At 37.0% G+C, this 26,578-nt stretch overlaps 1 protein-coding gene across 1 annotated transcript in view; it reads left to right on the forward strand.

Annotated features, from left to right (window-relative positions):
* Positions 1-26,578, forward strand: part of CUL3 (cullin 3) — a 60,364-nt gene that overhangs the window by 22,977 nt on the left and 10,809 nt on the right. The window contains exons 3-10 of the mRNA XM_082487376.1: positions 5,398-5,511; positions 12,572-12,732; positions 14,024-14,138; positions 15,453-15,681; positions 17,304-17,449; positions 20,285-20,461; positions 21,535-21,705; positions 23,113-23,220. Coding sequence (XP_082343502.1) covers positions 5,398-5,511; positions 12,572-12,732; positions 14,024-14,138; positions 15,453-15,681; positions 17,304-17,449; positions 20,285-20,461; positions 21,535-21,705; positions 23,113-23,220 — 1,221 coding nt within the window. The remainder of the gene's footprint in view (positions 1-5,397; positions 5,512-12,571; positions 12,733-14,023; positions 14,139-15,452; positions 15,682-17,303; positions 17,450-20,284; positions 20,462-21,534; positions 21,706-23,112; positions 23,221-26,578) is intronic.

The raw sequence follows: 26,578 nt of genomic DNA on the forward strand, positions 1-26,578 counted from the left end.
AGCTGTTCTGCATATTAAAAATTATCTGTATGCGAAGTTAATTATTCTGAAGCGCTAATTGTGGCAAACTGTCAAAAGAGCAGAAGATCTTGTGAGTTTGTACCGTCACTGCACTGGCTGAGAGAGTTGCACAGATACCAGTGTAAAGAAATGCCTTTCTGCCACTTAATGATATTGTATCTGATGCTTAAAAAAAAAAAAAATAAAAATCTTCTCCAATGATCTAGTCTTCTCTTTAACATGATTAATCAAATTATGTGTATGGGTAAAATAAAAATAGATGGCCAAAAGTTTTGTAAATAAAAAGGCTGAGTTCTGGTAGTTAAATGCTGTAAAGTTAAAAAGCTAAATTATGCAGATGATGTCCTCCTGTAAATCAAATAATCCCAGACAAAGATTTAAAAAAAAAAAACGAAAAAAAAGTAAATGTGACTTCTGTCAGAAAGTTCTGAACAATAAAGAAAACTTCTGCAGGCTCAAAGCTTCTCCTTGTCCTTTTTGGTGGTTTGCTTAAGGATGTTATGTTGAGGCAGTTAGAGATGGAAGTATGGAAAAAATGATACATTGTTTATTAGGAACAGGATCAGCTCTATAATGGAATCTCGTGATTGTGGCATTAGTACTTGTTGTAAGATAGATAAAAAGAAGTTTTTGTTTAACCTCACACTTTATGTAACAGAAATTTTAGAGGAATCTTGTATTTTTGGAGTCTCTTTCTAAGAGCGGTTCTCTGTTAAATGTTCAGTAGCTAATTAACAATAAATGCTTTCATCACAAGTCTTTGTAAACTTCTATTCAGAAAATCAATGGTGGATGCTAGGGTTTAGAAGAGGGGGTTTTGCCAACTGAAATGTTGCACATGTAATCTGTTAACTTTTATCAAAATGAAAATGTGCAGAAATGAATAGATTTTAGGAAAGCACTACACTCAGTTCAGGGAGTGCTCCTGAGGAGCCAAACCCAAATTTCCAATTGCTAGAATCCTTGAAACAGAATTGCCGTTTGCTGTCACATCTGCTGGTTATCTTTCTACAAAAAAGTTACCTTCCTGGAGTATTCCAGTCATGCTGGTTAACTCAGAATAGATGAAGAGACCAGGTAGAGGCAATTTTTTTGTTCAGATGTTTTTATAAATCGTTTTCAAGCTCGGAAAGTGAAAGTTTTTATTTTTATTGTGGCTCAGTTAAGAGCTATATTTATGATTTATGCTTATTTAATTGCTAGATGAAAGTTGTGCTTGCTCAGCATTTTAGTAGAAAGAAACCAAACACTTTAAAGAAGAAAATTATTTAACTTCTCAACAAGAAAACATAATACCGTGAACTGTCTTTACATCCTGTTTAATTGTAAACAAAATGATAGGTGCAAACATGATCAATACAAGCACACAAGCAAGTTACTATGAAATATGCTTGGTTTTGAACTTGCAGAGCCGAATGGCTTGTAGTTACGGTCACCAGCTTCTGGCTGCTTGGTGAAGGCGGTAGTAAGCCAGGTAGCTTACTCTACACCATTGACAGGAGTCAGCTGTCTTGAACTACCTTGTTTTTACTACAGGGTAAGGATGTGCTAAAACTTGTCTTTGCCTGTGTACTGTCATTATTAAAGTGTAGTACATGTAGAATTGAATTTTAAAATACCATTGAATAAAAAGTACTGAAACCTTTCATCTTAATTCAAGCATTTAATTCTTGTACATCTGTTACTTCACTGGCTTCTCCCTTTCTTGTCCTCTGGCAGTCTTGTAGCTTGCTGTAGATGCTCTTCCTTCACACTTCTTGAGCCTAGTCAGTTACTTCTTCATGCAAATGTTGTAAAAGTGTGTTTAAAAACCTAATAGATAAAGCTTAGTTTATCATCAAATGGCTTAAAGAGTTATAAACAACATCACTTGTGTAAGAATAAAAAAATCTTGAAGTTTGCAGGATAATATTTTTAAAGTTGCCTTTGTTTTTAAGAACGCTTCATGGTCTAGTGAAATCTGGACCCGTGACATGCACCGTATCATATGCACTCTGTAAATTGTGTGTGTGACAAAGGAATGGATTGATTTGTTGGCCAAGCCCAATACAGTTTTGTTGGTTTTTCTGTGCAAAGAGATTCAGAGATGTAAAGGACTGACCTGAACTTAAATGCGCTGAAATGTCCTGCTTTAGGGAGATACCAGAGCATTCCTGAAAAGGAAGAAATGCTTGGGATATTCTCATGTCCTGTAAGATTTCTTGATCTTACCAAACGTTTCTGTTAGTCTGTTGCTGGCATGCCAGAATGACTTACAACATGGTGGTCTTTGCAGGTGCAACTGGTGGAGATTGGTAGTGACAGTGCATGCTGTTTCGGAATAATAATAAAGGCAGGCATGCAAGAAAGCCTTCGGTAAGGGGGGTGCAGAGCCAGCCATTGTGGCAGTGTTGTTAAGTGCAGAAGGAATTGTATGAGGTGCTGGTGCAGAAGGCGTGGGGTGAAGGAAGCATGTCTACTCCGGGGCTTATAAAGGCTTGGCAAGCTTTAAAATTTGCTATCGTGGTGTCATAGACTTCTGCAGAAGATGAAGAAACTCTGTAATAACTAAGGCCTCGAGGTCTCAGAACTGTTCAGAAAGTGCTGTTCTGTATGGCTGCTCCCCCCTGAAGGTTCTGGCTGTCCTTACAGTAGTGGAAATTACATAATGGAACTATTCGTGCTGCTGCGTCAGGCCAGGCACTGTAAGAGAGAAAATACTGGGCCATAAGTCTGCGTTGTGTACTCTTAATAGAAAGTTATTTAAAGGTATTGAAAGCTTATGCCAACAAACTATTCTTAAGAGGTTGACGGGGGAGGGTGCTATATTTCCTTAAGAGCTCTATCCAGTATAAAATACACTTGAGCCTGAAGTTGTATACAAGATTTCATCCTGGCAAATATAAGACCTTATGTAGATAATGAAGCTGCTGATTTATTTTTGAGACTTTATATGGACAGTTCTATTTAAGCTTGGTATGCCTGCCAATGTACTGCATAACTGCAACGACTGTCATAGAAATCACTACAAGCTCAGCTAATTGAAGTAACGTTCTGCTGATAAAAATCTTTGAGACTGAAATTTTCTTAAGGCTTTGGAAGAGCAGCAGCTGTGTCTCACAAGGGCTTCCTTCTCTGTAGACGAGTGTAGATATCCAGGTTTCCTTACTACAAGGCACTTACTCCACCAAAATGGTTTGACTCGGCGCCTTTGCATGGCTAAAATGTTTTGTGCATTATAGTAGTTTCCCTGTAATATTGTTGTAGCCGTGGCCCATACAAGGAATACGTTCAATGCTTATTGACTAGACAGCTGTTGTGAGGAATACTCTGGTTGGCTTTTGTAGCAGCTAAAAGAACAGCTTCTCAAACCTGTCTGCTGCTTAAAGTAAACCTAGGAGAATGTCATTGAGAAGCTTCACAGAGAGGGTCTTCAAGTAATTTTGAGGTATAGCACCCATTCCTGGATTTAAAACGTATTTCCAGAAAGCTACGTGGCATACTGTATGGAGCAGGTCTGGTACAGACCTGAGCGTTCCCATGTCTGCTTGGAAGCAAGTTGTCATTGCTACCTGATGGCAAGCACACCCTTTTGCCACTAGTTGGTATGTAATTTGGCACTGGCTGGTCTAGTAGGATTATTGTGGTGGATGCGCATAATTATAAAGGCACACTGCCTCTGTGTTGCTTTAAAAAAAAAAAAAAAAAAAGGAAGAAAAAAGATCTTTGATCCTTGAAGAGTTCTGCAATGGCCTCGTACACTTGGGTAAAATTGATCAATCCCTACCTTGGTTATCTGTGCCTGTGAACTAATCTTGCTTTTGGTTTTGCTTTGCTGAATTTCACTAGTGTGGGTGGTCTATGAAATAACATTTCCAATGTTTTTCTGTATTGACTAAAGAAGTGAAAACAACCTAGTCATGTTTGTTTCTCTTGTTCCTGGAGATTCTGTGTACTCTTTGTGAGCATGGCTGGTGAAGTTTTTAATGCATATTTACATTTTAGCTAAAAGCTATGTAGATTGGATGACAACAGGGAACACATTTGGGAGACCAAAGGGTAAATGATGATCACCTTCAGAAAGAATGAGGCAGCTAAGTGGTGCTGGTTGTGACTTACTACTGCGTGTTGTGTTTTCCAAAAGCAAGGAGGAGAGGCCTTACTCAGGTCTGGGGAGTAGGTGTTTGAAGATTTCAGAAAACTTTGAACATTTAAGCATACCTAGTATTACCTAGATTCAATAACAAGGTGAATATTATAAGTTTCCACAGGTTCTCAAGAAGAGACCGTTATGTCCGTACGCTATGCCATGCTATGTTTCTGGTTTGCTCACCTAAGTTTATGGAGTGTATATATAGTAGTGTGGCAGAATGTGAGTTTTGTGTTATGCTGGTTTTGCCTAATAACTTCATAAAACTTAAATGACAGAATGAAGTCTGTCAGGTGGTTGCATCGGATGTTGGTGCAGCTTGTGGCTGCTTGTCATGTGTGTTTTGTTTTCCTGTTTGAATACTCTATGTTGAAATTTACATTATTACACTAGTATGAGTGCAAATCTATAAATGTAAAAAATATATCCTGTTCAGTTACAACAGAGGGCGGAATGTATTCTGCATGTTAAGTCAAAAGTCAACTCACGTTTTGTTAACTCTGGAATAAATTTTTTACATCCCCTCAGGGTTGTCTTTTACACGAGTTTAACGCTTGAGCACTGTAGTATATGCCTACTGCAGGAAGGTCAAAATACAAACCTGGATGTTCTTTTTTTTATTAGTAGGGAGTATTGTCAAAAATAAATAAAGCCTGAAAGTGGTGGGACAAATAAGTTTGTAAAAACAATGATGTCTTGTTCTCCGAAGTCTTGTTGTTGGCAATTATGGACTATTAGTATAAGAGTCTGGTCTTTACCAAGTGTTGTTTCCTTTCAGAACTGTTGTTTGCTGTAACTTTATGCTATCTCGGCATATCATTCTAAATGTCATCATGGCCAATTTTCCGCCTGTACTTTTTCCTGTTTGTAACATTTACCGGTATTACCCAATATTCTGAAATTACTTGTGATAGTAAAGTTAACATTAATTGAAACACTATAGCATAGGAAATGAAACCTTTGAGGAGTTGTGAAAACATATTTTTAACGTTTGAAATTTCAGGTTTTCCTTTGAAACTTACGTTTATTTTCTTGCTCTTGTTTTTAGCCTGATTTTTCTTACTTGTGTGAAGTCTTATTTCCACAGAAGTGAAATACAAGGTAGGGATGGTCAGCGCCCAGGAAAAACAAGAACTTGTTCATAGAGGAGGAAGATTATTATTTTTTTAAGCAAAGCTTGTTAAGAGTTCAGTGAGGAAGGAGAAACTGACCTGGGTTTATGACAGTATATTATTGTTTTGTTTCAGGTGCGAGAAGATGTGTTAAATTCTTTGAATAACAACTTTCTACAAACACTAAACCAAGCATGGAACGATCATCAGACGGCTATGGTGATGATTAGAGACATTCTGATGTATATGGTGGGTATTCTTTTTCACACATTTAACTTGATACAGTAAATTGTCTTTTGACAAAAGTAAACAAATGAGCTGGAGGGGTAAAAAGCAAGGCACGCTTCCAGTCTTCTTCCTAAGACTGCTGTCTGTCTCTGGTTTTGAATTCCCTGTGTGTATGCAAGACTACTACGGATGTGTGACATTATAATTGGATTCTTCTCTCAGGTAATCCCATTATCACTTGAAAAATGCATCTGAAAAATGTTGAATTTTGCAATTAAAAAATAAGCTAGTCAAACCCATTCTGGCAGATTATATGTGTTGCTTGCATGTTTTAGTTCATATAGTGGTGGCTTCTTACTGTGGAAAGCATGACGGTGTAAAGCCTCCTCAGACTTCCAGTGTAGTCGTTGTTCTTTAAGCTTAAGGGTTTGAAGAGGATAACTTTGCTAAGGTTCAGTCTGTGTCCTTGAATGTTAAATTCTAATTGAATCCTTTGCTGTTCATGTAGAGTTTGGGTACAAGATTATGCAGTGTACATAGATGAGAATGTGATCTTTGGTTGCATGGGTGTAATTTTAAAAGAAAAAACGAAAACATTCTTTACCTGATGCTAATGGAAAAGACCTTTTTTGAAGAGTGAGGGCCTTACGTTGTTGTGTCTAGATTGTGTTATACTTTAGGTAGTTTGTATATGTTTAAATTCCCAGAATGGTGGACATGCTCTGAGGAGCACTCAGGAGAGTGTATTTTTGCATAGCTTCTGGCCAAAGACTTTAACTTCAGACAGAAAAGAAATATGTGTTGAGACACTGTGATTTCTTTATGTAAATTTTTTTTTTTTCCAAAATACCAAGAATTTTGAGTAATTATTGTAGCTACATAGCTTATTTTTTTATTTGTTTGAATGGATTTACAGGCTTTCATGTGGGTTTTGTGTGGTTTTGGTTTTTTTTTGTCAGGGCTTTTTTTTAAGGTTTTGGGTTTTTTTTTTGAGTTGGTAAAAGACCACATATCTAAAGATAGAGGGCTGGATAATATGCCTTCAGTGACAGTTAATGATCTGTGTATCTTACCTTGCCAAAAGGAAGACTGAGAGCTTATTTTGAAGATGTATGGTCTTCACTTTGAGAAATCCTGCAATCTTTAATGTGTTTGTGAAGGACATGCAAATCAATTGCTGCTAGCTGCATCTGGGCAAATTCAAGATCAGATTCAGTTCTAACAATTATAATAATCTACCAAAGCTAGTGGTGAATTTTCAGAAACATTAGAAGATGGAATCCAGAGCTTTCTAGGTCAGTCTTTTAGCCAAATGCTATGTGATTTCAGTACAGGAGGTGCTGGATGCTCTGAGGTACGTAGGTGGTCTGAGTAGGTAATGAAATATTATTTGCTGCTCTTAAATTCAATAAAACTTTGATCCCTCAAACAGTATCAGAGAAAGCTGGCTTATCAGCTGTTTCTGTTTTAGTGTATTGACCAGTATATTGAGGACCAAGAAGTTCCCTCTTTGAGGAAGGGTTACATGCTTCAGTTAGCGCTTTTGGGGGGAGATGAGAGCTGTTTCCTAAGTATTTTTTTGTGCTCAGGAGAGCAATGCCTTGGCTTTTGTTTGAAGCTTGAGAGTGCTGTTAGAACAGGCAGCCTTCTCATTTCCACTAAAACTCCAGAAGGTGGAGACCTGCAGCAAGTTGGACTTAATTGAGTTATATTTTAGATTCAGAACAGAATAATAAACAAATAAGTTAAGTACTTCTGGAATATGTAGTCTTTCATGTGCTGTTTCATTCTTTATCATTTCAAGTGGGTGTTCAGTTGAGGCCTCCACTTGACAAATTATTTGCCTCCATAGGCTTTTTTCCTTGTACCAAAATGAGACCCAAAGAAACAGAAGACACGTCTACAATAAAATATATTTATAGTATAATAGTAAAAACACAATAGATTTTTCTTTCAAAATGCTTATATAAGCTTGTCAAACTTTAGGAGCACTGATGTCTGTTAAACATCTATAATGTAACATGGTCTTTATTATTATAAATTTAATCTTTATTAGAACTGTCTAATGCAGACAGCTGATACAATGGGCAGGCTCCCTCCTCTTCTTCACGGGTTCAAGTTATGTCAGGGCAGGTTTAGATTGGATATTAGGAAGCATTTTTTCACTGAAAGGGTTATTAAACATTGGAATAGGCTGCCCAGGGAGGTGGTGGATTCACCATCCCTGGAGGTGTTTAAGAAAAGGGTAGATGAGGTGCTTAGGGACATGGTTTAGAAGTGGTGGTGTTTTTATCAGGGTGGGTTAATGGTTGGACTTGATGATCTTAAAGGTCCCTTCCAACCTCACTAATTCTATGATTCTATGATTCTTTGGCCTGGAGGGTCATAAGACAAATTGTCATTAGAAAATTCATGCTTTGCTTACATATTAAGGTATAAGCAGCAGTTTAAAACGCGACTAGTCTCAAAAGATTTGCAGTTTCACCTTTCGCTGGGATGTCCTGTTGAGTCAAGGATAATGCTGTTCATTGGAAACAGACTAAAAGCAGGAAAATTCTAGTCTTGAGTATGTGTTCATTCAAAAAGCTGCTGGTACCACAAAAGTATGAAGCAGAGGAACATCTGTCAAAGATGAGACCATGCTGCTCTTCAAAGAAACAATTTTCAAGAACTTTATAAAATAAGGAATGATTTGTTGTTCTTTTATGACGTTGACTTTGAGTGTGGTTTTACAGTGATGTACTTACGTCAGAAGTTGTTTCTACCTTTTTGTTCAAGCACAGCTAATATAATTTACATTAAAAATATTTTATCTTAAAAAGAACAAATGCTGTATAAACTTAGTCACCAGGCATTGTTTACTGATATGCTTGTGTTCTACCAGAAGAAGTATATGAAATTACAATATGCTTATAAATAAAGGATAACTCAATCCTCCTCTTTTGTAGGCCGTCCCAATTACTTACCCATCAGTTTCAGGAAATGTACCTATTGATACCCAACAAGCCACAGTCTGATGTCAGTGAAAGTAAAACATTTAACATCCTCTTGAATTCTGATCTTACCGTCTTAAATTCTTGCTTCAGCCTAGTGTTTGTACATCTTAAACTAAACTATATCTGGTTTAATGCCATGTTTGTTTTCCAGCTTAGTTTCACCCATTAGCTCCCATAGATCAGAGCAAGCGCCTCTCCAACCCACCTTAATCTCTTTCCTCCATTTAATTCTGCCACTTCTAAAATAAAAATTAATTCAAATTAATCTTTTTTAGAAACGTATTTTTTTACAATGAGGTTTGTGCATTATGTACTTAATGACTAGAATACTTGCTGTTTGAGGTTTATGGCCAGATTCCATTTTACTTGCAGAACCTCTTGCACAAGACACTTTTAAACCTTGCTTTATAGTTGCATTTTAAAAAAAAAAAAGTGTATTACCTTGTCTCTTGTATCTGTCTGGTAAAAGTCTGCTTGGTTTCAGGTCTGTTGTATAATGTAGTTCTAATGTGAGGTTTTGCAACCTGGAATTGCACAATAAAGGCAAATCTAACTTTCTTGAGATATTCCAGTTTCCACAATTACATTTCAAGTTTACATAGTTCCACTGTATTTTGTAGTACATGTGCTCTCACTCTCCTTCTGTTTTACTTGTTTGGGCTACAGTAGTCAGTGCCAGCATGTATGTAATACTCTCTGTAAATTCGTGGCACTGTCTGCAGCAAGCAGTGAGCTACCGAAGCAGTGAAGTCATGTCCTAAGTAGCGTCCCCACTAAGTCAAGTCATGTACATGTTGAAGTAGTGAAGTAATGTACTGCACTTGGGCGTATCTGAAATTCAGTCTCGCTTATGGCTACAGCGTAGGTAAGTGTACCTATGACAGTTTTTATTTAGCTATTGTACGTAGCGGAGTAGCAGTGGAGGTGCAGTTGTTCAGTCTTCTCTTCATGCTACGTGAGTGTGAGTATTCTTGGAGCGTCTTACAGAAATTGGGCTAAACGGGAGTCTTAGGTGTCCCTTCTTTACTACTTGCACTTGCTACATTTACAGCGATTTCAGGTACATAAGGGCAGCTGTCACCCCTTGGCTGCGTTACAGGCGTATGGGTAGTGCCAGTTAAACACTTGTGAATATAGCTGTGTTTTGCAGAGGGCAGAGCCTTCCCTTCTCACCTGTCCAGCGCACAAAGCTGGTGTCTTGATTTGGGCCAACACTGATGACAGATTGGCTGTCTGAGTTTTGTTTGGGGCATATGACTGTCGTTGCTTATGGCTTACGCACAAGGTAGTAGGGAGAAGTGTTGTTTTTATTTCCAGAACTAGGATCAAAGACACTTGCTGTATATACACACACCAGTGTCTGAAGGCCACATTATCCAGGTAGTGCATCCATGCAGACACGGGCAAAATGTGGCTGTTCATGTTTTACAGTAGGTAACTTGCTTTAATTGAGATCAGAATTATTCTGCAGTGTAAGCAGCGTTGTAGTTTATGAATAATTTACTGTCTGAAACTCCACCCTTGTCTCCTGAGAGTTACTCTTACCTTTAAGCACCTGCCGCTTCTCCCCATGGGAAGCGATTGCTGTTCAGTAGCGTGTAGCCTTGTCAGTCAAACCTGTTCCCAAATGGGGTTTCCTGTCCCTTAAGACTTTTTTTTTTTTTTTTTTTTTTTTTTTTTTTAGGTTGGGAGAGCTTCCAGTAAACAATAAAAGTGGTCTGTTACCCGTATCAGAAACATTAACGCTGCTACTCTAATTTGGGTATTGTGAAGTGGTCTGTCTTACTAAAGAGGTGTTGCTGTTAAACTGAGAAGAGTTTCTAGTGCAGTTACGATTTAATTTCATAATGGCAGTGTTTAGCGCTGCCATGACAGAAACTATGCAGATGAGTCAGGACCGTGGCTTTAATCCATTTTGATACCTTGCTGCCTGTGCTTCAGAGGCCTGAATATTCTTTGGAAATAATATACATATTCTTTTCTCCTCAGGTTAAATAGTACATTAGACACTACTTTTTAATTTTATCTCCCATCTGTTTGAAAGTGTATTTTAAGATTGTCTTACTTTAGAATCATATTTACTTCTGTTCTTGATGCAAGTGTGTAAATAAGGGAGTGAAATAACCCTGTTTCTAAATAACAAAACAAAAAAAAAAAATAACATATTCCAAAGCTCTAGACCACTGTGTGTTGCTAAACTGACTTCATGAGATCAATTAGTAAACTTTTTGCTTTGAGGCAGAACTGAGCTTGTTTCAAGAGACACAGAGTAGGCGTATCTGACCGGTGCCTGTCTTGTTTTTTCATTTAGATTAAGTGCTGCCTGTCTGAAGGGGGTGAGTGGGAAGTCATTCGTGAATTGTGGAACGTGGCGTTTTACTTTCCTCTGGTCACCAAGTGGCAATCTGTCATATAAATAGTATATGAATAACTTTGCCTTGTAAATTCGGCTGCTGAAATGCTAAAGGATGTGGTGTCTGTTCCTTCTGATTTTTTCTAATTGCGGAATTTATATAAACTTAAAATTTTCTAATCTGTTTTCCATAGTCTGAAGCATGGTGTTTTTTTTTTAAATAGATTAGTTTTCTAGGTGTTTGAGTAACTTTACACTTCAATTCTGAGTGTGGTAAAGTGCTTTAGATAATTGATGGAACCAGTGGAGAAGCTAATCTTTATACTTAATTTCAAACATTGACTTTCATGCTTTACAGAAGTTTATTTTTTTTACTATTTTGTTACAGCTGTGTAAACTTTTAGAAAACCTTATGACAATCAGATTTGTGAGTGAGTCCAAAACTCTTAACTTTTTCTAATATCATCATCCTGAGGCTTAAATGGTAGTAAAGCAGTATTTTTCATAATTACCCAAGCTATTACATTAGAGGAATGGATTATGGCCTGGCAGAAATGAAAAAAATAATCATTTCTCATCTCAGAAATAGTTTGTAAAAATGCACTACTTTTCTGTTCTTAATGTTGTTTTAAATGGTCTTACCCCATACAGCACTACTGATTGTTAAGTGAATATACTCATTTTCTGTCTGCTAGTAACTTTATTAATAGTCTTCCTTTTCTGGAGAGTTGGTAAGTTGGGAGAGAGGAATAGAAAAGGGGAGACAAATTTTTGGAGCTTTTTTGCAGATAGCAGTAAAGAAACTTAGGGTGTCTGCTCAGCAGTGTCTCAGTCAACTGTGATGGTGTTTGGGCTATACGGATTTGGCATACTGCTCTGAGGATCAGCCTCGATTTGTAAACGTAAGTAGTATAGGGCTAGTGGATAGCTGAGGAGCTTGATCCTTCCTATAGGCTGAGATTGCGTAGGGAGATAGACTTTAAACCCATATTGAAACATAAAAATTACTCTTTCTTCTCTACCCTTTCTTTTGGTTGGTTTTTTTTTTTTTTTGAGGGGCGTGTGTATGTGTGAGATTTTAATGAAACATAACAAGGTTTCAAGAAATTTGCTGAAGTTGAAGGAAAGCGATATTTTGGGGGGGGGGTTCAACAGAAGTCCTTAATATCACTTTGCAATACCAATCCATAAACATTCTGATCATAACTATTCTCATTTTGTCTTTAGTTTTTTTTCTGTTCATCTAATGATGCTTTTTCAGGAAATTTCATTGAATATTGAGGGGGAACTGCCTGCTTAAAAGGAGTGGTAGGAAGATGCATGGGATATGGGGAAAAATCAACTAATTTTTCTTAAAGAACAAAAAGGGGTGGATGTAAGGGGTGTGACTAGGTAATAAAACCTCTTTCAGATTGTGCCATGAATTTTGTCAATATTTGGAGATTCCCCTGCCCCCAAACTAAAATATGGCAAGGCTGTAGATTTGTTTGGGCATGCTTTAATCATAAATGCCATGCTTACATAGAAAGTAGACTTTCTGTGTAAATTAAGTTTTAGAAAATGGGACTGATTTTGAATTTTGAGGGTTTTTGTAATTTCTTTTTATGAAGAAAGGAGCGGAGATTAATTTGATTATTTCTGTACGGCGGAAATGTGACCAATCTCTTGCAATTTTGAAGAGCATGGGTCTACTGAATTTAAAACTTTAATGCTGTGTATGCTTTTGTTGTAGGACCGTGTGTATGTGCAACAAAACAATGTGGAGAATGTCTACAATTTAGGCTTGATTATTTTTCGAGATCAAGTTGTACGCTATGGGTGTATTAGGGATCACCTGCGGCAAACTCTGCTGGATATGATTGCAAGAGAAAGGAAAGGGGAAGTTGTAGACAGGTAAGATGTTTGTAAGTGACTGTCTTTTGTTGTAAATAACACTTATCAATTTTTATGTGTGAATCGAGAACATACACAAAGAAATCATTACTTAAGGCTGTATTTCTGATCACAAGTAAAATTTCTTCATAATCAACAATAACATATTTCTTTGTCCATTAAGGTTTAGCATGGGGAAGCTTGTTAACATATTTTTTCCATGTTTATCTTGTGTTTGTATTAAAACTTTGGTTAAATATGCCCATTACTGCCTTGTGCCAGAGCATTTGGTTATAAAGCAGAGTTTTGACAATTCTTTGCCTCTTGTTACCCTGTATTCCCTCTGTACTGAGAGATTGTTTAATCTTCTTGTACCTGTTTTTTTATGATTTTTGAAGTTTTCTTTTTTAATTCTACTTCCCTTCCTTGTGTTTTGATCTGTGTTTTGATAGTTCAGTTACATCTCTGAGCTTTTAAATCTGTTCCTCGTGTTCTCCGGCCAGTTTAGTGGATGCAGAGTTTTGTGCCACACACTGCAGATATTGCAGCTGAAGTAACTTCAGACTTTCAATTTGCAAGTTTTCTTGTGCTTCTCCAGTTTCAGAGCAGCTGTTGGGTGTGGAGATCTGTAAAATCCATGCTACTTTGGCTGCAGTTCTGTGATTGAGATTGCCCAACACACAATTTATGAAGAGAAAAATACTCCCTGGCAACAGCTGTGTATTGTCCCCTACTGCCAGAGAGTGGAATTTTTTCCTGGATGCGGTTCTTTTGTTTTCACATTTTATTGATGTGTTTCTGTGCCTAACCAAATGCTTAACTTGCCAATACATTTTCATTTTGTGTTGTTTAAAAAAAAACAAACAAAAACAAACAAACAAACAAAACCCCCAAACTTTGCACAGCAACTTCCATCTGTGCAGTTGTTTTGAATTGCTCACTTCCAACCCATGTGTGCAGTTTCAGTCATCTTTGATGTAGTATTTTTGGTTATTTTCTTGTATGTGAATCTTGTATGTGAAATATATTCTTAGTAGTTTTTCAATTCCATAGAACTTGAGACCTGCTTCTTTGTCACTGTATTTAAAGTATTTAATAACCATTGTCAGCTCCTTAGTTTAGAACAGAAGCAAACAACGTTGTTTCCGTAATCTTCTTGAAAACCTGTTAAGTACCAAAGAGAGTTAGGATGGACTTTCTATTACTATATTTTATTTAAGTTGATATTATATTCTGAGTTGTTATTCTGCTGTGTACTCTGTCTTACAAGCATGTAGATTTCTCAAGTTGTTAACAACTTACTTTTTGGCAGAGGCGCAATAAGAAATGCTTGCCAGATGTTAATGATTCTAGGTCTTGAAGGAAGGTCAGTCTATGAAGAAGACTTTGAGGCTCCGTTTTTGGAGATGTCTGCAGAATTTTTTCAGGTACAGCAATGTTTTTTAATATCATATTTGGAATGCTGTTAAAACTGTTTGGAAGTGTGAGAATTGGTGGTACTTTAAGTAATTGCTACTTATTTGATGAGCGTGTTCATCTCCATTAAAAGAAATAAGAAAAAAACCTTACTAATAAACTATAATTTGAATATAGTTTTGAAATATGGGTGAGGATAACATGTAAAGTAATCGTGCTAATCTTGTGCCTGCTTTGGGCTATTTCATGTAACTTAGGCTATCCCTGCGTTGCAGCCACAATCTTTTTGAAATACCAGTAGCATGAAAGGTTCAAACTGTTTCAGGCTGAGAATGGAGAGGGGAGACTACTTGTCAAACTCCCTTTGAGTAAGCTTTGTTTCCTTCATGGTTTCCACATTCATGAGTTATATTTTGTAATAAAATTAGCTGAGTCAAGCAATTAAGTGTATGCAAGTGGCTATCCAATTGTTGACCAACCACTAAATAACACATTTTGGATATTTCCTGAGGTTTTTTGTGAGATAGTTTCAGGAAAAAAAAAAAACAACTGAATGGTTGTGGAGTGTAATCATGCTCCTCTATTGTTGGAAATTGATAGAAATTATGAAATATGTTAAAAGATATATAGATAAGATAATTTGTCAATCTCCCAATTCTTATGCAGGAGAGACTGTTTTATCATATCCTCTCATCTCCAAACTTCTTTGAAAATCAGGAGCATATGTTGCACAACCTTTGTAAAAGTCATTGCATTCTGTTTTTCATTGGTACTACATAAAATTAAGAAAAAATAATTACTTTCATTTAGGTTTGATTTCTTAGCTCTGCCTTTTAAAAATAAATAAATCAATCAATCTTTCTTCCAAAAGAGGACCAGTATGGATCAAAACTGTTAGACACAAAATAATGTGCTCAGCATTGTCACTAATTTTGAGTTGATCCTCACGACTCAAAAATATGCCATAAACGGGTATTTTGAAAGGAATCTTTGCCTCTTCCCTCTCCCCATACTTCTGTTTCCTTTGGACCTGTGGCTGAAACTCTACTTGGTAGCTGCAAACTAGGTTGGCTTGGGTTGTTTTAGTATCAGAAATACCATGTTCATATTGCATGTACCCCCTTATGTATGTAATGCAATTAGTGTACTAGAACCTTTATCTTGTGTTAAGCATGTATGTAAATCTTGGGGGCATAATGATCTCATGTGCTGGACGTGCTGGGTTTGTTTTGAACTTGCTTATCAATGCTGATCTGAAATAACCAGTGCGTTTCCTTTTTCCCCTTTGAAAAAAAGTCTAAAGTATTAATTTGCGTTCATTACAGATGGAAAGTCAGAAATTTTTAGCTGAAAACAGTGCTTCTGTATATATAAAGAAAGTAGAAGCTAGAATTAATGAAGAAATAGAACGGGTGATGCATTGTCTGGATAAATCAACAGAAGAACCAATTGTGAAAGTTGTTGAGAGGGAGCTTATTTCCAAGCACATGAAAACTATAGTGGAAATGGAGAACTCTGGGCTAGTTCATATGCTGAAAAATGGGAAGACAGAAGGTAAGACTGCATCATATGGGAGACAGAAATGCTTATGATACTGCTTATTATTTTTAAACATAGGATAAGTGGACCTTAACGTTTGAATTCCTGTGTAATTCTAAAAACACTTTGGTGGCTCTGTTTTGTAAACATCTGAGAATATTACTTCAGAGACTGTTAGAGGTCTTCTAAAACAGAGCCCATACATGTAACTTGTTTCTATTTAGTATCAGATACGAGTACTTCTTTGGTAAGCCAAGTATCTCTTAGGAAAATTGCAAATCTATTGTAGTGCTCTTTGTTACCTGTTTTCCATGAGCCATTTTATTACTTTCATTCCTCTAGTATGTAGCTGTCAAAATACATTGAAGTTTTTTGGCCCACAGGCAATTATCTAAAAAGTGCTAGTGTAAATGGCTTATGTAATAGAAGTATCGCAGGACCAATTTTTGGGGAGAGGGCTTTGTTGCAGAAACAGTTGCTTGTTTTTAAAGGACAGGAAGCAGCTTATCAAAGTGGTTGAAAAAGAAGGGCTTGGCTGGATTTGGTTTTCCTTGGTAGAGGTTAATGTGGGACAGAATGACTAAAAGTTACTATGGAAGGAGATAGAACATAAGTTTCTAAAGCAGCATAATGAAGAGAATGATTGTAGTATCTATATTTAGAAATCGGTGCTCATGCTAAAGCCCTGAGAATGGGGAGCACACTTGCTGCTTAGATTAATGGCCTTTGTTCATTAAAGCAGCTTCACAATTACTAGGTGACAGTCAGAGTGACAAAGTGAGCAAATTTAGCTGTAAGAAAAGAGAATTACTCTATTGAAAAGGAAAGCGATGATACTATACTTAACCTTTTTTCTTTAATACTCAGTTACGATAGCCTTCAGGCTGAGGATACAATGATTTTGAAGGGCATTCATAAGATACAGGAATTAGTTGAAGTTTCATAGGCCTTGGTTTGATTTAGTTAAATACTAGAGAGGAAATGCGTGCTGCATTGTGAAGATAAGATTTCACATAAACATATGAGGATGGATTGCTCTTTTTGAAAGCCATGTTTAAGCTAAGTCACTTATCATGATTTTAGATGGATGAAACAATGCAGTGTAAAATTGTATGGCTGACTTTAAGACAAATATGAATGAAACTTCAATTTTTACCAGTTTTTGCTTTTAATACAGAAACAAGCCTCTCATTAGTCTTGTCCTATTGGATTTAACTTAGATTTTTTGTATAACTTTTAATACAGTATTTGATTTTTGGGATGATGATCTTGGAAGCCACATTTTTAAATACCACTGGAAAACATAATCTTACTCGAGCTTTAAGTGCACTATCATTTAGTGCAAGTATCAACTTCTGCTGGCATGGGGATCGGCAATAGTGGATTCCATGCTATAGATAATCTAGAATAATTGAATGCAACCTTTGTTTTTAATTTTGTGGCTGCTGCAGTCAGCATGTTGTCAGGAGTAAAGGAAAGGGGACATCAGAAGATTCCAGTGCCTGAGCTGTTATGGGATGCTTTTTGTGGCTCAAGGGGCTGAACTTTTACTGTCATCTTTTGCTATGAACTGAATGAGCTAACAGAAGTTTAACAGACAGAGGGTGTCCTGCATAATATCTCATTTTTGTTTCCAGACCTTGCTTGCATGTACAAGTTGTTTAGCCGTGTGCCAAATGGTCTGAAGACAATGTGCGAGTGCATGAGCTCATACCTGAGAGAGCAAGGCAAAGCACTAGTTTCTGAAGAGGGAGAAGGAAAGAATCCAGTTGACTACATTCAGGTAGTTAAATATTTTAACTTCCTTTTCTTCCATCTTTCCCATGTTCCCCAGAGTAGCAGTTAACTACGTGATGGATAAGGTAAACCTTAACATTGGTTCAGAAGGGATTATTAATAAGCTACATTTATAATTTTGTTTAAAATATACATTTTCAGTTTTTTTCTGACATGTTTAGAACTCTTACCTAAGTTGCTTGGAAAGTACACGCTCGGGTTTTTGTGCTTTTGGTAGCTGCTTTTATTAAGCAACATATTCAAGCTAATTATACAACTGCTGGGAACTTTTTGGATTATCCTGAATGATATTTGCCCCCACAAGTGAGTTGTACATCTGCCAGCAAATAGCTTTATAGAGTTTGTTTTGTTTAATTTTATGTAAAGTTAGCTATCAATGTTTATTTCATGGCAAGATTAACTGACTGGGAAGTGAATGTGTTGTATATAAATCATAACAAATTACTGATTTCATTCTCAGTCTCCCTGAGAAACAGAACACTTCTGCATGTTAAAAGACAGAAGTGTTCGTTCTTGTTCTCCGTCTCTCACTAAAGTGTTGTGTACTATTAATTTATCAAGATCACCAAATATGCTTCAGGAGCATTTGTCATCTATTCTCTCCCATTGTCTTTGAGAAGATGGTTTTAAATTCGCACATAAAATCTTTAGAGTTCATTGAACTTTAAGAAAATGTTTTTATAACTGGAAGATTTTATATTTACTATGAAAGTGTGTATTCCTTAAACGTGATGTTTTGGGGTTTTTTTTAAACGTGTAGTTGAAGTCCATGTGTCTGGTCTTTATGAGAAACATTTAATGCTGTATGTCTATTATCGTCTCTACTGTTTTGTTTGAAATCAATAACTCTGCTAGAACTGGTTACTATTAGAAGAAGCCATTTGAGTCTAAACACATTTTTGATTGGATTATTGATTTTTCTGGCAATGCTGAGCAAACTTCTTACCAAGCTTGGACAAGAATCACCTCTCCAAGGATTGTTAAAGAGAAGAGAGAATGCCCTTTGACATTCATTAAGTTTAATGATTAAGGGCTGTTATATTTTTTGTGGTGGTATGATTAAAAAAAAAAAAAAAAAGCAGGGGGCAAGTGATGTGGAAAATAAGTGTCTGGATTACTTGGAAGTAATTTTCACTGCTTTTAAATCCTGATGAACCTAAAGGGGTATCATAAAAAATTTAACTGAGAAAGAGTTAAAAACTTAATTGTAAAGATGCTATTGATGTTTCCTGCTGCAAAGGCGAATAGCGTAATGAAGCTGAAGAAGACTTACAGCCCTACTGCATGTGCTTTGGCAGAGCTTATGCTCTCAGCTCATTATATGTACCCAACCATCTCACGAAGATGTCCTAAGCAAGGGATTGATACTTCATTACTGCTAAACCCCCGAACAGGCTTATCCTCCACTTCCATTGACACAATGGAACAAGAGAAAAATGCCTGTGAATTGAGAAACCACCTCACTCTTCTCATCTCAGCCACGTTCATCTGAGTCTTTCAAGAACAACTGAAATAGTAGTAAGAAGGCAGACAAGGAAGCTACGTTATACCATCAAGAAAAAAAACTTCATCATAGTCCAGCACTGCTTCTGCAACATGACATCACCAAACCCTGAGCATAATTGGCGAGATGATTGCAAAAGCATTGCCAGGGGATTAGATTTAAAACCTCTTACAATAATTTGATGAGATGTTGAAATGCTGTTGTAATTTGAGGTACTAACAGTTTCTCCTGTTTAACACCAGGTTGTTCAGATGGTGTACTCCTGGAGAGGAGGCATAAGCTAACCTTGGTAAACAGAGAGATAGTGGGATTTACTTTGAATTTAAAATTTCTAATACGCATTAATTAGCCTGTCTAAAGACCATTCCTTTAAGTGAGATGGTGAGTTCCTAAGAGACATTGCTACTTCCTTGAGTAATTCTTGAATGGCTTCTTTAAGTAACCACATATAAATAATTTCTTAAGAAACCGAGGACTTCAGGATCACTTAACCTGAAAAGTTTGTAAGCAGTAGTTATCAATGATAAATTTTACTCTCGAGTGAAGTTCCCCTGCCCCGACTGCTGTGTTAGTTATGTCTAAACCCTGTGTGTATCATATGTACTTTGCAAGGTGCTCAGGTGATTAAGATGCTTCCTCCTGCACCTAGTTGTTTTAACTCTGGGTGAAGTTGGTGCAAACCCTAAAAGTGGTGTCAAAAATTTAATGGTTTAGCTCAGAGGAAGTGGTTCAGTTCAGTCCTGTGAACTTCACACTGTGATTACTTCACAGCTATTGCTTGTTTCTAACTTTCATATATTCGCAGTGACTCTTAAAGATCAGTAAGAAGCATGCAACTAAATAATGCAGAAACGTGTCCTTGGGTTGAAATTGGGGGGGGGGGGGGGGGGGGCGGGGAGGGGGACAACAACTAACAAGATGACATGGCCTGTTGTTGCAGTGTGTGTTCTCCTCCTGTCTACCTTCATTATGTTGTGGATTTAAAAATATGGTAAATCAGCTTGTTTAACAAGGATGATTAAAAAGCTTTCTTAATCATTGAGTAGCCTGTTACAGCAAACTGCATCAGTTTTTCACACATTTTAGCCAGTTTATCTGAAAATTGCTTCCATAAGAGATTTATGGCAGCTATAGGTATTTAAAAATGGAAATGAAATTTTGGATACTCTTTAACAATGCCAAACAGAGAGAGCTTTGCAGAATCTCTGATTGTAGACGCGGTCTTCACTACAATTTCATCTGTTATTACTGTTTTACAGCCTGGAGCTTCAAATTAATGAAAATTGGTTTTTGTTTGTTTTTCTTTTTTTTTTTAAGGGTTTACTGGACTTGAAGAGTAGGTTTGACCGCTTTCTTCAAGAATCTTTCAATAATGATCGACTCTTCAAACAGACTATTGCGGGTGACTTTGAGTACTTCCTCAACCTCAACTCTAGGTCTCCAGAGTACCTCTCATTATTTATTGATGATAAGCTGAAAAAGGGAGTTAAGGGAGTAAGTATAACTTAAACTGAAATTCTCTTTGTTAACTTGTGTCAGATTAAACTAAACTACTTTTCCAAGAATGATTTTTATATTAAGATAAATGTCAATCCTGCCTTTAAAAAAAGTATATGTAACACATCTGAGCTCGTAACACTTTAGATCTAAACTTCTAGTAATATAAGGCACAAGGAGATTTCAAGATGTTTTGAGGGTTTTCCCCCATCTCTGAAGCAGTATACTTGGATTACTTCTGGCAGATACACCCTCAAAAAAAAAAGGTTGTAGTAAATTCTGCAGCTCCCTTCCTTTAAAATGTTAAATATCAGCTCCTTAAATATCTTTATAGTTCGGCAGTTATTCTCAATATTTAGTAATTTCTTTTGAATATTAATTCACCTGAGTAGGGGAACCAGTTTGCTGCTTTTTCCTGCTTCTATATAGCAGAGGACTGTTACATATCTGTCTCTTCTACCTTAAATACAGTTGTTTTCTTTCAGTCTTACCTCATAGCTTCTTTCATGAAATTTCTTGAGGTACAGCACCTGGCACTGGGCAGGATAGTTCAGCTGAGGCTTCAGTGGCTTGAATAAAGCTAAATATTATTGCATGCATCTTATGCTTTGGCAATCAAATAGTAAATTCTATTTATTTATAAAATAAGTAATCATCTTATTTGTTGTGGCTCTAGGCAGGCTTTGCAAAACAAGTCTTAACATTCAAAAGTTTTCATTCCAAGCTAATTTTTCATATTCCTAATACTGGGTTCTATCTGTGCTTTTTTTTTTTAAATACTTCAAAATTACCCAGGAACTTTACTATGTTTACTAGGCATTCTACCTACCATTTTCTCCCTTCACCCTCTCAATTGCTTTTCCCTCCCTTTTAGATCTGTTTTCTTTCTTTGCTGTATTGAGTTTGTGCAGTGTTGGTTGGCTCTGTCATTCGTGTGTTGGACCAGTTTTGTTGGCTTCTTTTTAGGCTCCTGTTAGACCATATGTTTGCTGTGAATTACATCTAAGTATTTAGGTTGTATAAGACGCTTGTGCTGGAAGGTTAAAACTAGCAAATTATTTCTTTTACAGCTAACTGAGCAAGAAGTAGAAACTATATTGGATAAGGCAATGGTTTTATTTAGGTTTATGCAAGAGAAAGATGTTTTTGAACGCTATTACAAGCAGCACTTGGCAAGAAGACTTCTCACAAACAAGAGTGTTTCAGATGACTCTGAAAAAAATATGATATCTAAATTAAAGGTAAGACAGCATCTGTATACTTTTAGTTCATTTTTTTCATAAGGGGTAAAAAGGGATGTACAGATAACATACAACTTGATTGCTGTTAAATACAGATTTGATCTTAAAGCCCCAACAGAAAATATTCTTTTCTGAATAATTTTGTGGAAATAAAAGGAAGGAAACACTGGCAAGCAACTGTGATGAGAGAGCAATCTAGAAAACAAAATTATTCTTTTTTCTAAGAAAAAGAAAATTGTTAAGACTTTCTCAATATGAGGACAACTCCTGTTATCTAGCGATGGGATTTGAAGCCAAGACTGTTTTATCCTAGATTTTCTGTTATTCACAGTAGAGTTTTTTATTGCATGTGTTGTTGTTCCTTAGTTGCCTCCATCTGGAGGCTGGTGATAATGATCAATTCCATTTTGATTAAGTAGTTTGAGATAGATTAAAAAAAAAAAAATCTTCATAGTGACTGAAAACACGCTTTCCTTAGTTGGTTCAATTGACTGATTAAATACCCCAAGAGATGAAGAAGAAAGTAAACCCTAAGGGTGAGCAGTCCTTGAAGCAAGTTCTAATGCAACTTTTTGCTAAGTGGCATGGTAAATGGCTAGGGAACTTCTGAACCAGAGTGATTTGTTCCTAAAATCAAACTTCACTGATCCTCATTTTTGACCTTCATATTCTATTAGTGAGCGAAGCCTGTTTGCATCAGATTTCTCAAAATTATCGGTATTCATTTCAAATCATCAGTATTAATTCCTTCCCAATTACCTCTCTACCTCTTCTAGCCTGGTGGTTTAGAAGGCACAGGTCATACATTTGCAAGACGAATGAGAAAAGAGTGCAGCTCTGGTCCACTGATTAATGTCTTTGCACAGTGATTAGGATGCTGAAGCTAACATGCTGGCCTTTACCATATGTGTCAAAGTATGTGTTAGAAATAGGCAAAAGTGCTGTATGTGCAATGGAAATGCATGTGTTTGTGCACATCTATATTTGCATATGTCCCTGATTCTCAAAAGGTCAACAATGGGGGGAGGAGGGAGGGTCTGATACAAATAAAGTTTTTTATTACGCTTTACAGTATCATGCTAAAAAGCGAGCGTATGCCTTGGTCTGATAAGCTTTCACAGATTTTTCTTATTGTTTTGTAAGATGAGATAGGAAGCTAAAAAGAAACCGAAAATACAATAATGGAAAAAAGGAAAGCAAGTTTTGATATGTTTAGGGTTAATTCCTTATATGAAATAAGAAACTTTTTAAGTTCTGAAGGTAATGCAAATGGGAATCTCTGTAACCAAATACACAGGAATACCATTTTAATGAGACGTTTATAAACTAACTCTTAGTCTTGCAGTTCACATAGCAGAAGCTCTGTTTTCATAGTGCTGGCACAACAAGTTATTTTGTGTATTTTAGACTGAATGTGGATGTCAGTTCACATCTAAACTGGAAGGAATGTTCAGGGACATGAGCATCTCAAACACGACGATGGATGAGTTCAGGCAACATCTTCAGGCGACTGGGGTAAGAGCGTGGGGGTCTGCGTGCTTGTCCTTGTACTTCAGTACAAACCCTAGACCTTTATGAAGGCTTGTGGATTTTAGTTTGTTAGTATATGCATGTGGAAAGAAGGACGTTGTTAGCATCCTCCAATTATATTTCTCTTTCCTGTGTTTTTCATCTTACTAACTTTTAATAGTGTTTCCCGAAATACAAAAAGTCAGTTCGAAGCCTGATCCACAGCTTGAGCAGTGCTGGTTTCGTTCCATAAAATCCTGTTTCAACTTGTGTTGTATCCACGTTCTTCTGGCCGGGCTGTGCCGCAGCCGCCCAGCTGCACACCCGCTGCCGGGCGCCGCGCAGCTCAGCGCCTCTGCCCGCGGGCGGCCGGCAGGGGGCGGGCGGCGCCCAGCTGTGCTCCCCCAGCTGTGCCCCCCCAGCTGTGCCCGCCCCCCCCCCCCCCCCCGCCCAGCTGTGCCGTGCTCCCGGGGCCGGCTGCCCGCTCTCGCCCGCCTTTCAGAAACGCCGTGTCACCAGCACAATCTTCCCTTCCTCATTCTTTAAAGGGAATTTTCGTTGTGACCCATATTTCACATTTACAGCAAGAAAAATATTGCATGCTGTAGGTATTTGACAAATGCACCATCTCATATTTAACTTTCCTGATGCAGTTAATGCCTTTATTAAAAGCAGAACTACCGTTTCCTTCAAATGGCCAAATGTGGAGTTAATTGTTCAATCAAGAAATATTACACCTTGTTGTAAAAGGGGACCTCTGGAATATTGCATCATGGGGAGACTGCTTCTGTGTTGAGGCATCAGTTTACTTGCGCTAAGCATTTTCTTTACTATACTGATACTCAGTAGCGCTTAATAACATATAGTAAACAGCCAAACAGGTCCCTGTCTGCAGGTAAGTAAGGCTGTATATCAAGCATGTTTGAATCAGTTGGGGAAACCCGAATGCCAGGAACCTGTTCGTGGATGTACTCAGTCCGATGTCCCTGGTTGTGCACAGTGATCTGAAATCTTTGCTGTCTTGAAGCAGCTGGCTGAAATCTTCCTCGTCAGCGTGCTGTGAATCATCAGACTGAAAGAACGGGATGTTCCCAAAGTGGTTTCACAAAGGTTGTAGAGGCACATATGGATATAAAGGTGCTTGTGGACAAGCAGCTTTGCTACTGTGTTTTTTTTCTTTAGAGGCTAATCGTGTTTTCCTTCTAGAATACTTGAAATACTAGTTTCAAGAAAAAGTTTTGAGTAGCATTTTTAGGTAGTGTGTGGCACTTGTACATGAGGGTGTTTTATGTTAGATTCATGTGCTTTATGTGGCAGTTTTACATTAACTGAGTTAATAAATAACGTCTCTGTCTTCTTTTTAGCTACAGCTAATGAGATGAATTTAAAACATTAACAGATATTCTGCTAGGCCGTATTTGAAACTGCATCTTTTTCTTGTCAAGGGACAAGCAGTTTGCCTGATGATTGCCTTTTGATCAGCCTATTCGTGGCCTTTTAATTAATTTTCTGGAGTACTTATTTGTGATGGAAGTGTATATATTTCTATTAGTGTGAATAATATTTAAGAGGAAATACAAGAAGGAAGATTTTTGGTTTTTTTTTATGTTACTGTTAACTTGCTGGTGGTACTGTGTTTTATATGAAATAGTCCATTCTACTCCTTTTTAAACAATTTGCGTACCTTGAATCTGTATGGTGCCTCCTAGACGAGACAGGCATCTTCTCTTCTCTAAATAATCCTACCTGCAAAGTCTTCTGCTGGATCCTGTATCTATAGGTAGTGCCAAGGACTGTGTAGATGATGATTGGTTTGCTATCAGTAAGTGGAAAGGTCAGCTCTTGGGAAAGTTCAATCTAATAGATTATGAGTAATTTCTACAACAGTGATCCTGAAACTTCACTTTGTTGGAGTTTTGGAAAGATTAGATCACTTCAAGGCATTTCCCATTAGTTCATACCATTTTTATGCTGCAAAGACATCTTGTAAAATACAGTGCTTCCAAAACTTTTTCAAGGCACAAACTGCTCAGTGTTCTGTATAACATATGATGTGAGGCATTCTAAATGAATGCTGTGTTCTGGTCTGGCTAAGACCAAAAAAAAACTTGGGAAATGGTTGCCATCTCAACTAAGATGTTTCAGTTCCATATAAAGATATTTTCTGTATCTTTCTAGCTGCGTTGATGGCCTTTCCCTGTGCTTTGGCTGGAGGGAGAAAACGAGGTTTTGGGGTTTTTTTTAGGTGATTCGCAGATAAACTAGTTTTCTTTGTCTTAAGTGGCTGTTTGAATTTCTCTTGTGAGCCTCAAGACATTGGTGATGCAAAATTAGAAGTATGGCAATAATATTGACTACAGAACAACCTTTATATGGGTCTTTACATACTTTTGCAAATTGTTCCTCTTAAACCTTAATGAAATCCAATCAAAGGGATTTCTGTATGAGTAGTCTCTCACTGGTTTGTTTAACTTTTTCATGAGTTTCCTAGGCACAAGTTTGTTGATACACACAGGCATTTAACACACACAATACATAAACTCTTCCATAGTGCATGAAAACGCTACTCTGCTATTTAATAGTGGAAGTTTCTGAGTTCGTATGACAGTTTTTGACCTTCTAAAATATAATGTGCTCTATTTCTATGTAGTAGGTTTATAACAAGTTGGATATTGTATGTTTTAGTTTTTCTTGTCCGTAATGTGTGTTATTTGAAGGTATTAGTTATAACTCCTCGAGCTGAAAGTAGTCAGTTTTAAGTTTAGTAATATTCAGCTTGGTTGAGATAACTAGTGAGGATTATGCCTCAGTGGTAGCCAGATGTTTATCACCTACCTACAGAACTGCTTCACAGATCGGCACTTCAGTTGTAGGATGTTTCCTAACCAGCGCTGAGTATTTATGGTGATGGCTGTCCTTAGTGGCTAGGTTGTGTGTGTAGAAGTGAGTAACTGTTTACATTGCAGTCCAGAAGTAAATTGCAGGAAAAGCTCCCTATGGTTTAATGTTAGATATTCAGTACTTACTTTCTGCTTCCAGAGAGTAAATTTTTAAACAGTTATTTTGAAACTGATACGTTTAGCAACCTGGCTTTACTGTACGTACTCGAAAACCTGTTTAGAAAAGAATTGTTGCATGTATTGTGAGTTCTGTTTATGATCACGGACATTTCATTCTTGGTTAAGAATTTATTTTGTTAAATTCGGTACACTCTTAAATGCCAGAGGGGAATAATGGGGAGGATTTTTGCTGTACTACCTACTTCAATAGCGATAAGTCAATTTGTCTGGCTCTGTGAAAATAATTTTATAGATATATGTCTATTTTGTTCTTAATCTGTGAAAATTCTATACATTCTACACTG

The sequence above is a fragment of the Vanellus vanellus genome, assembly GCF_965231255.1.
Source record: "Vanellus vanellus genome assembly, chromosome: 8".
NCBI lineage: Eukaryota > Metazoa > Chordata > Aves > Charadriiformes > Charadriidae > Vanellus > Vanellus vanellus.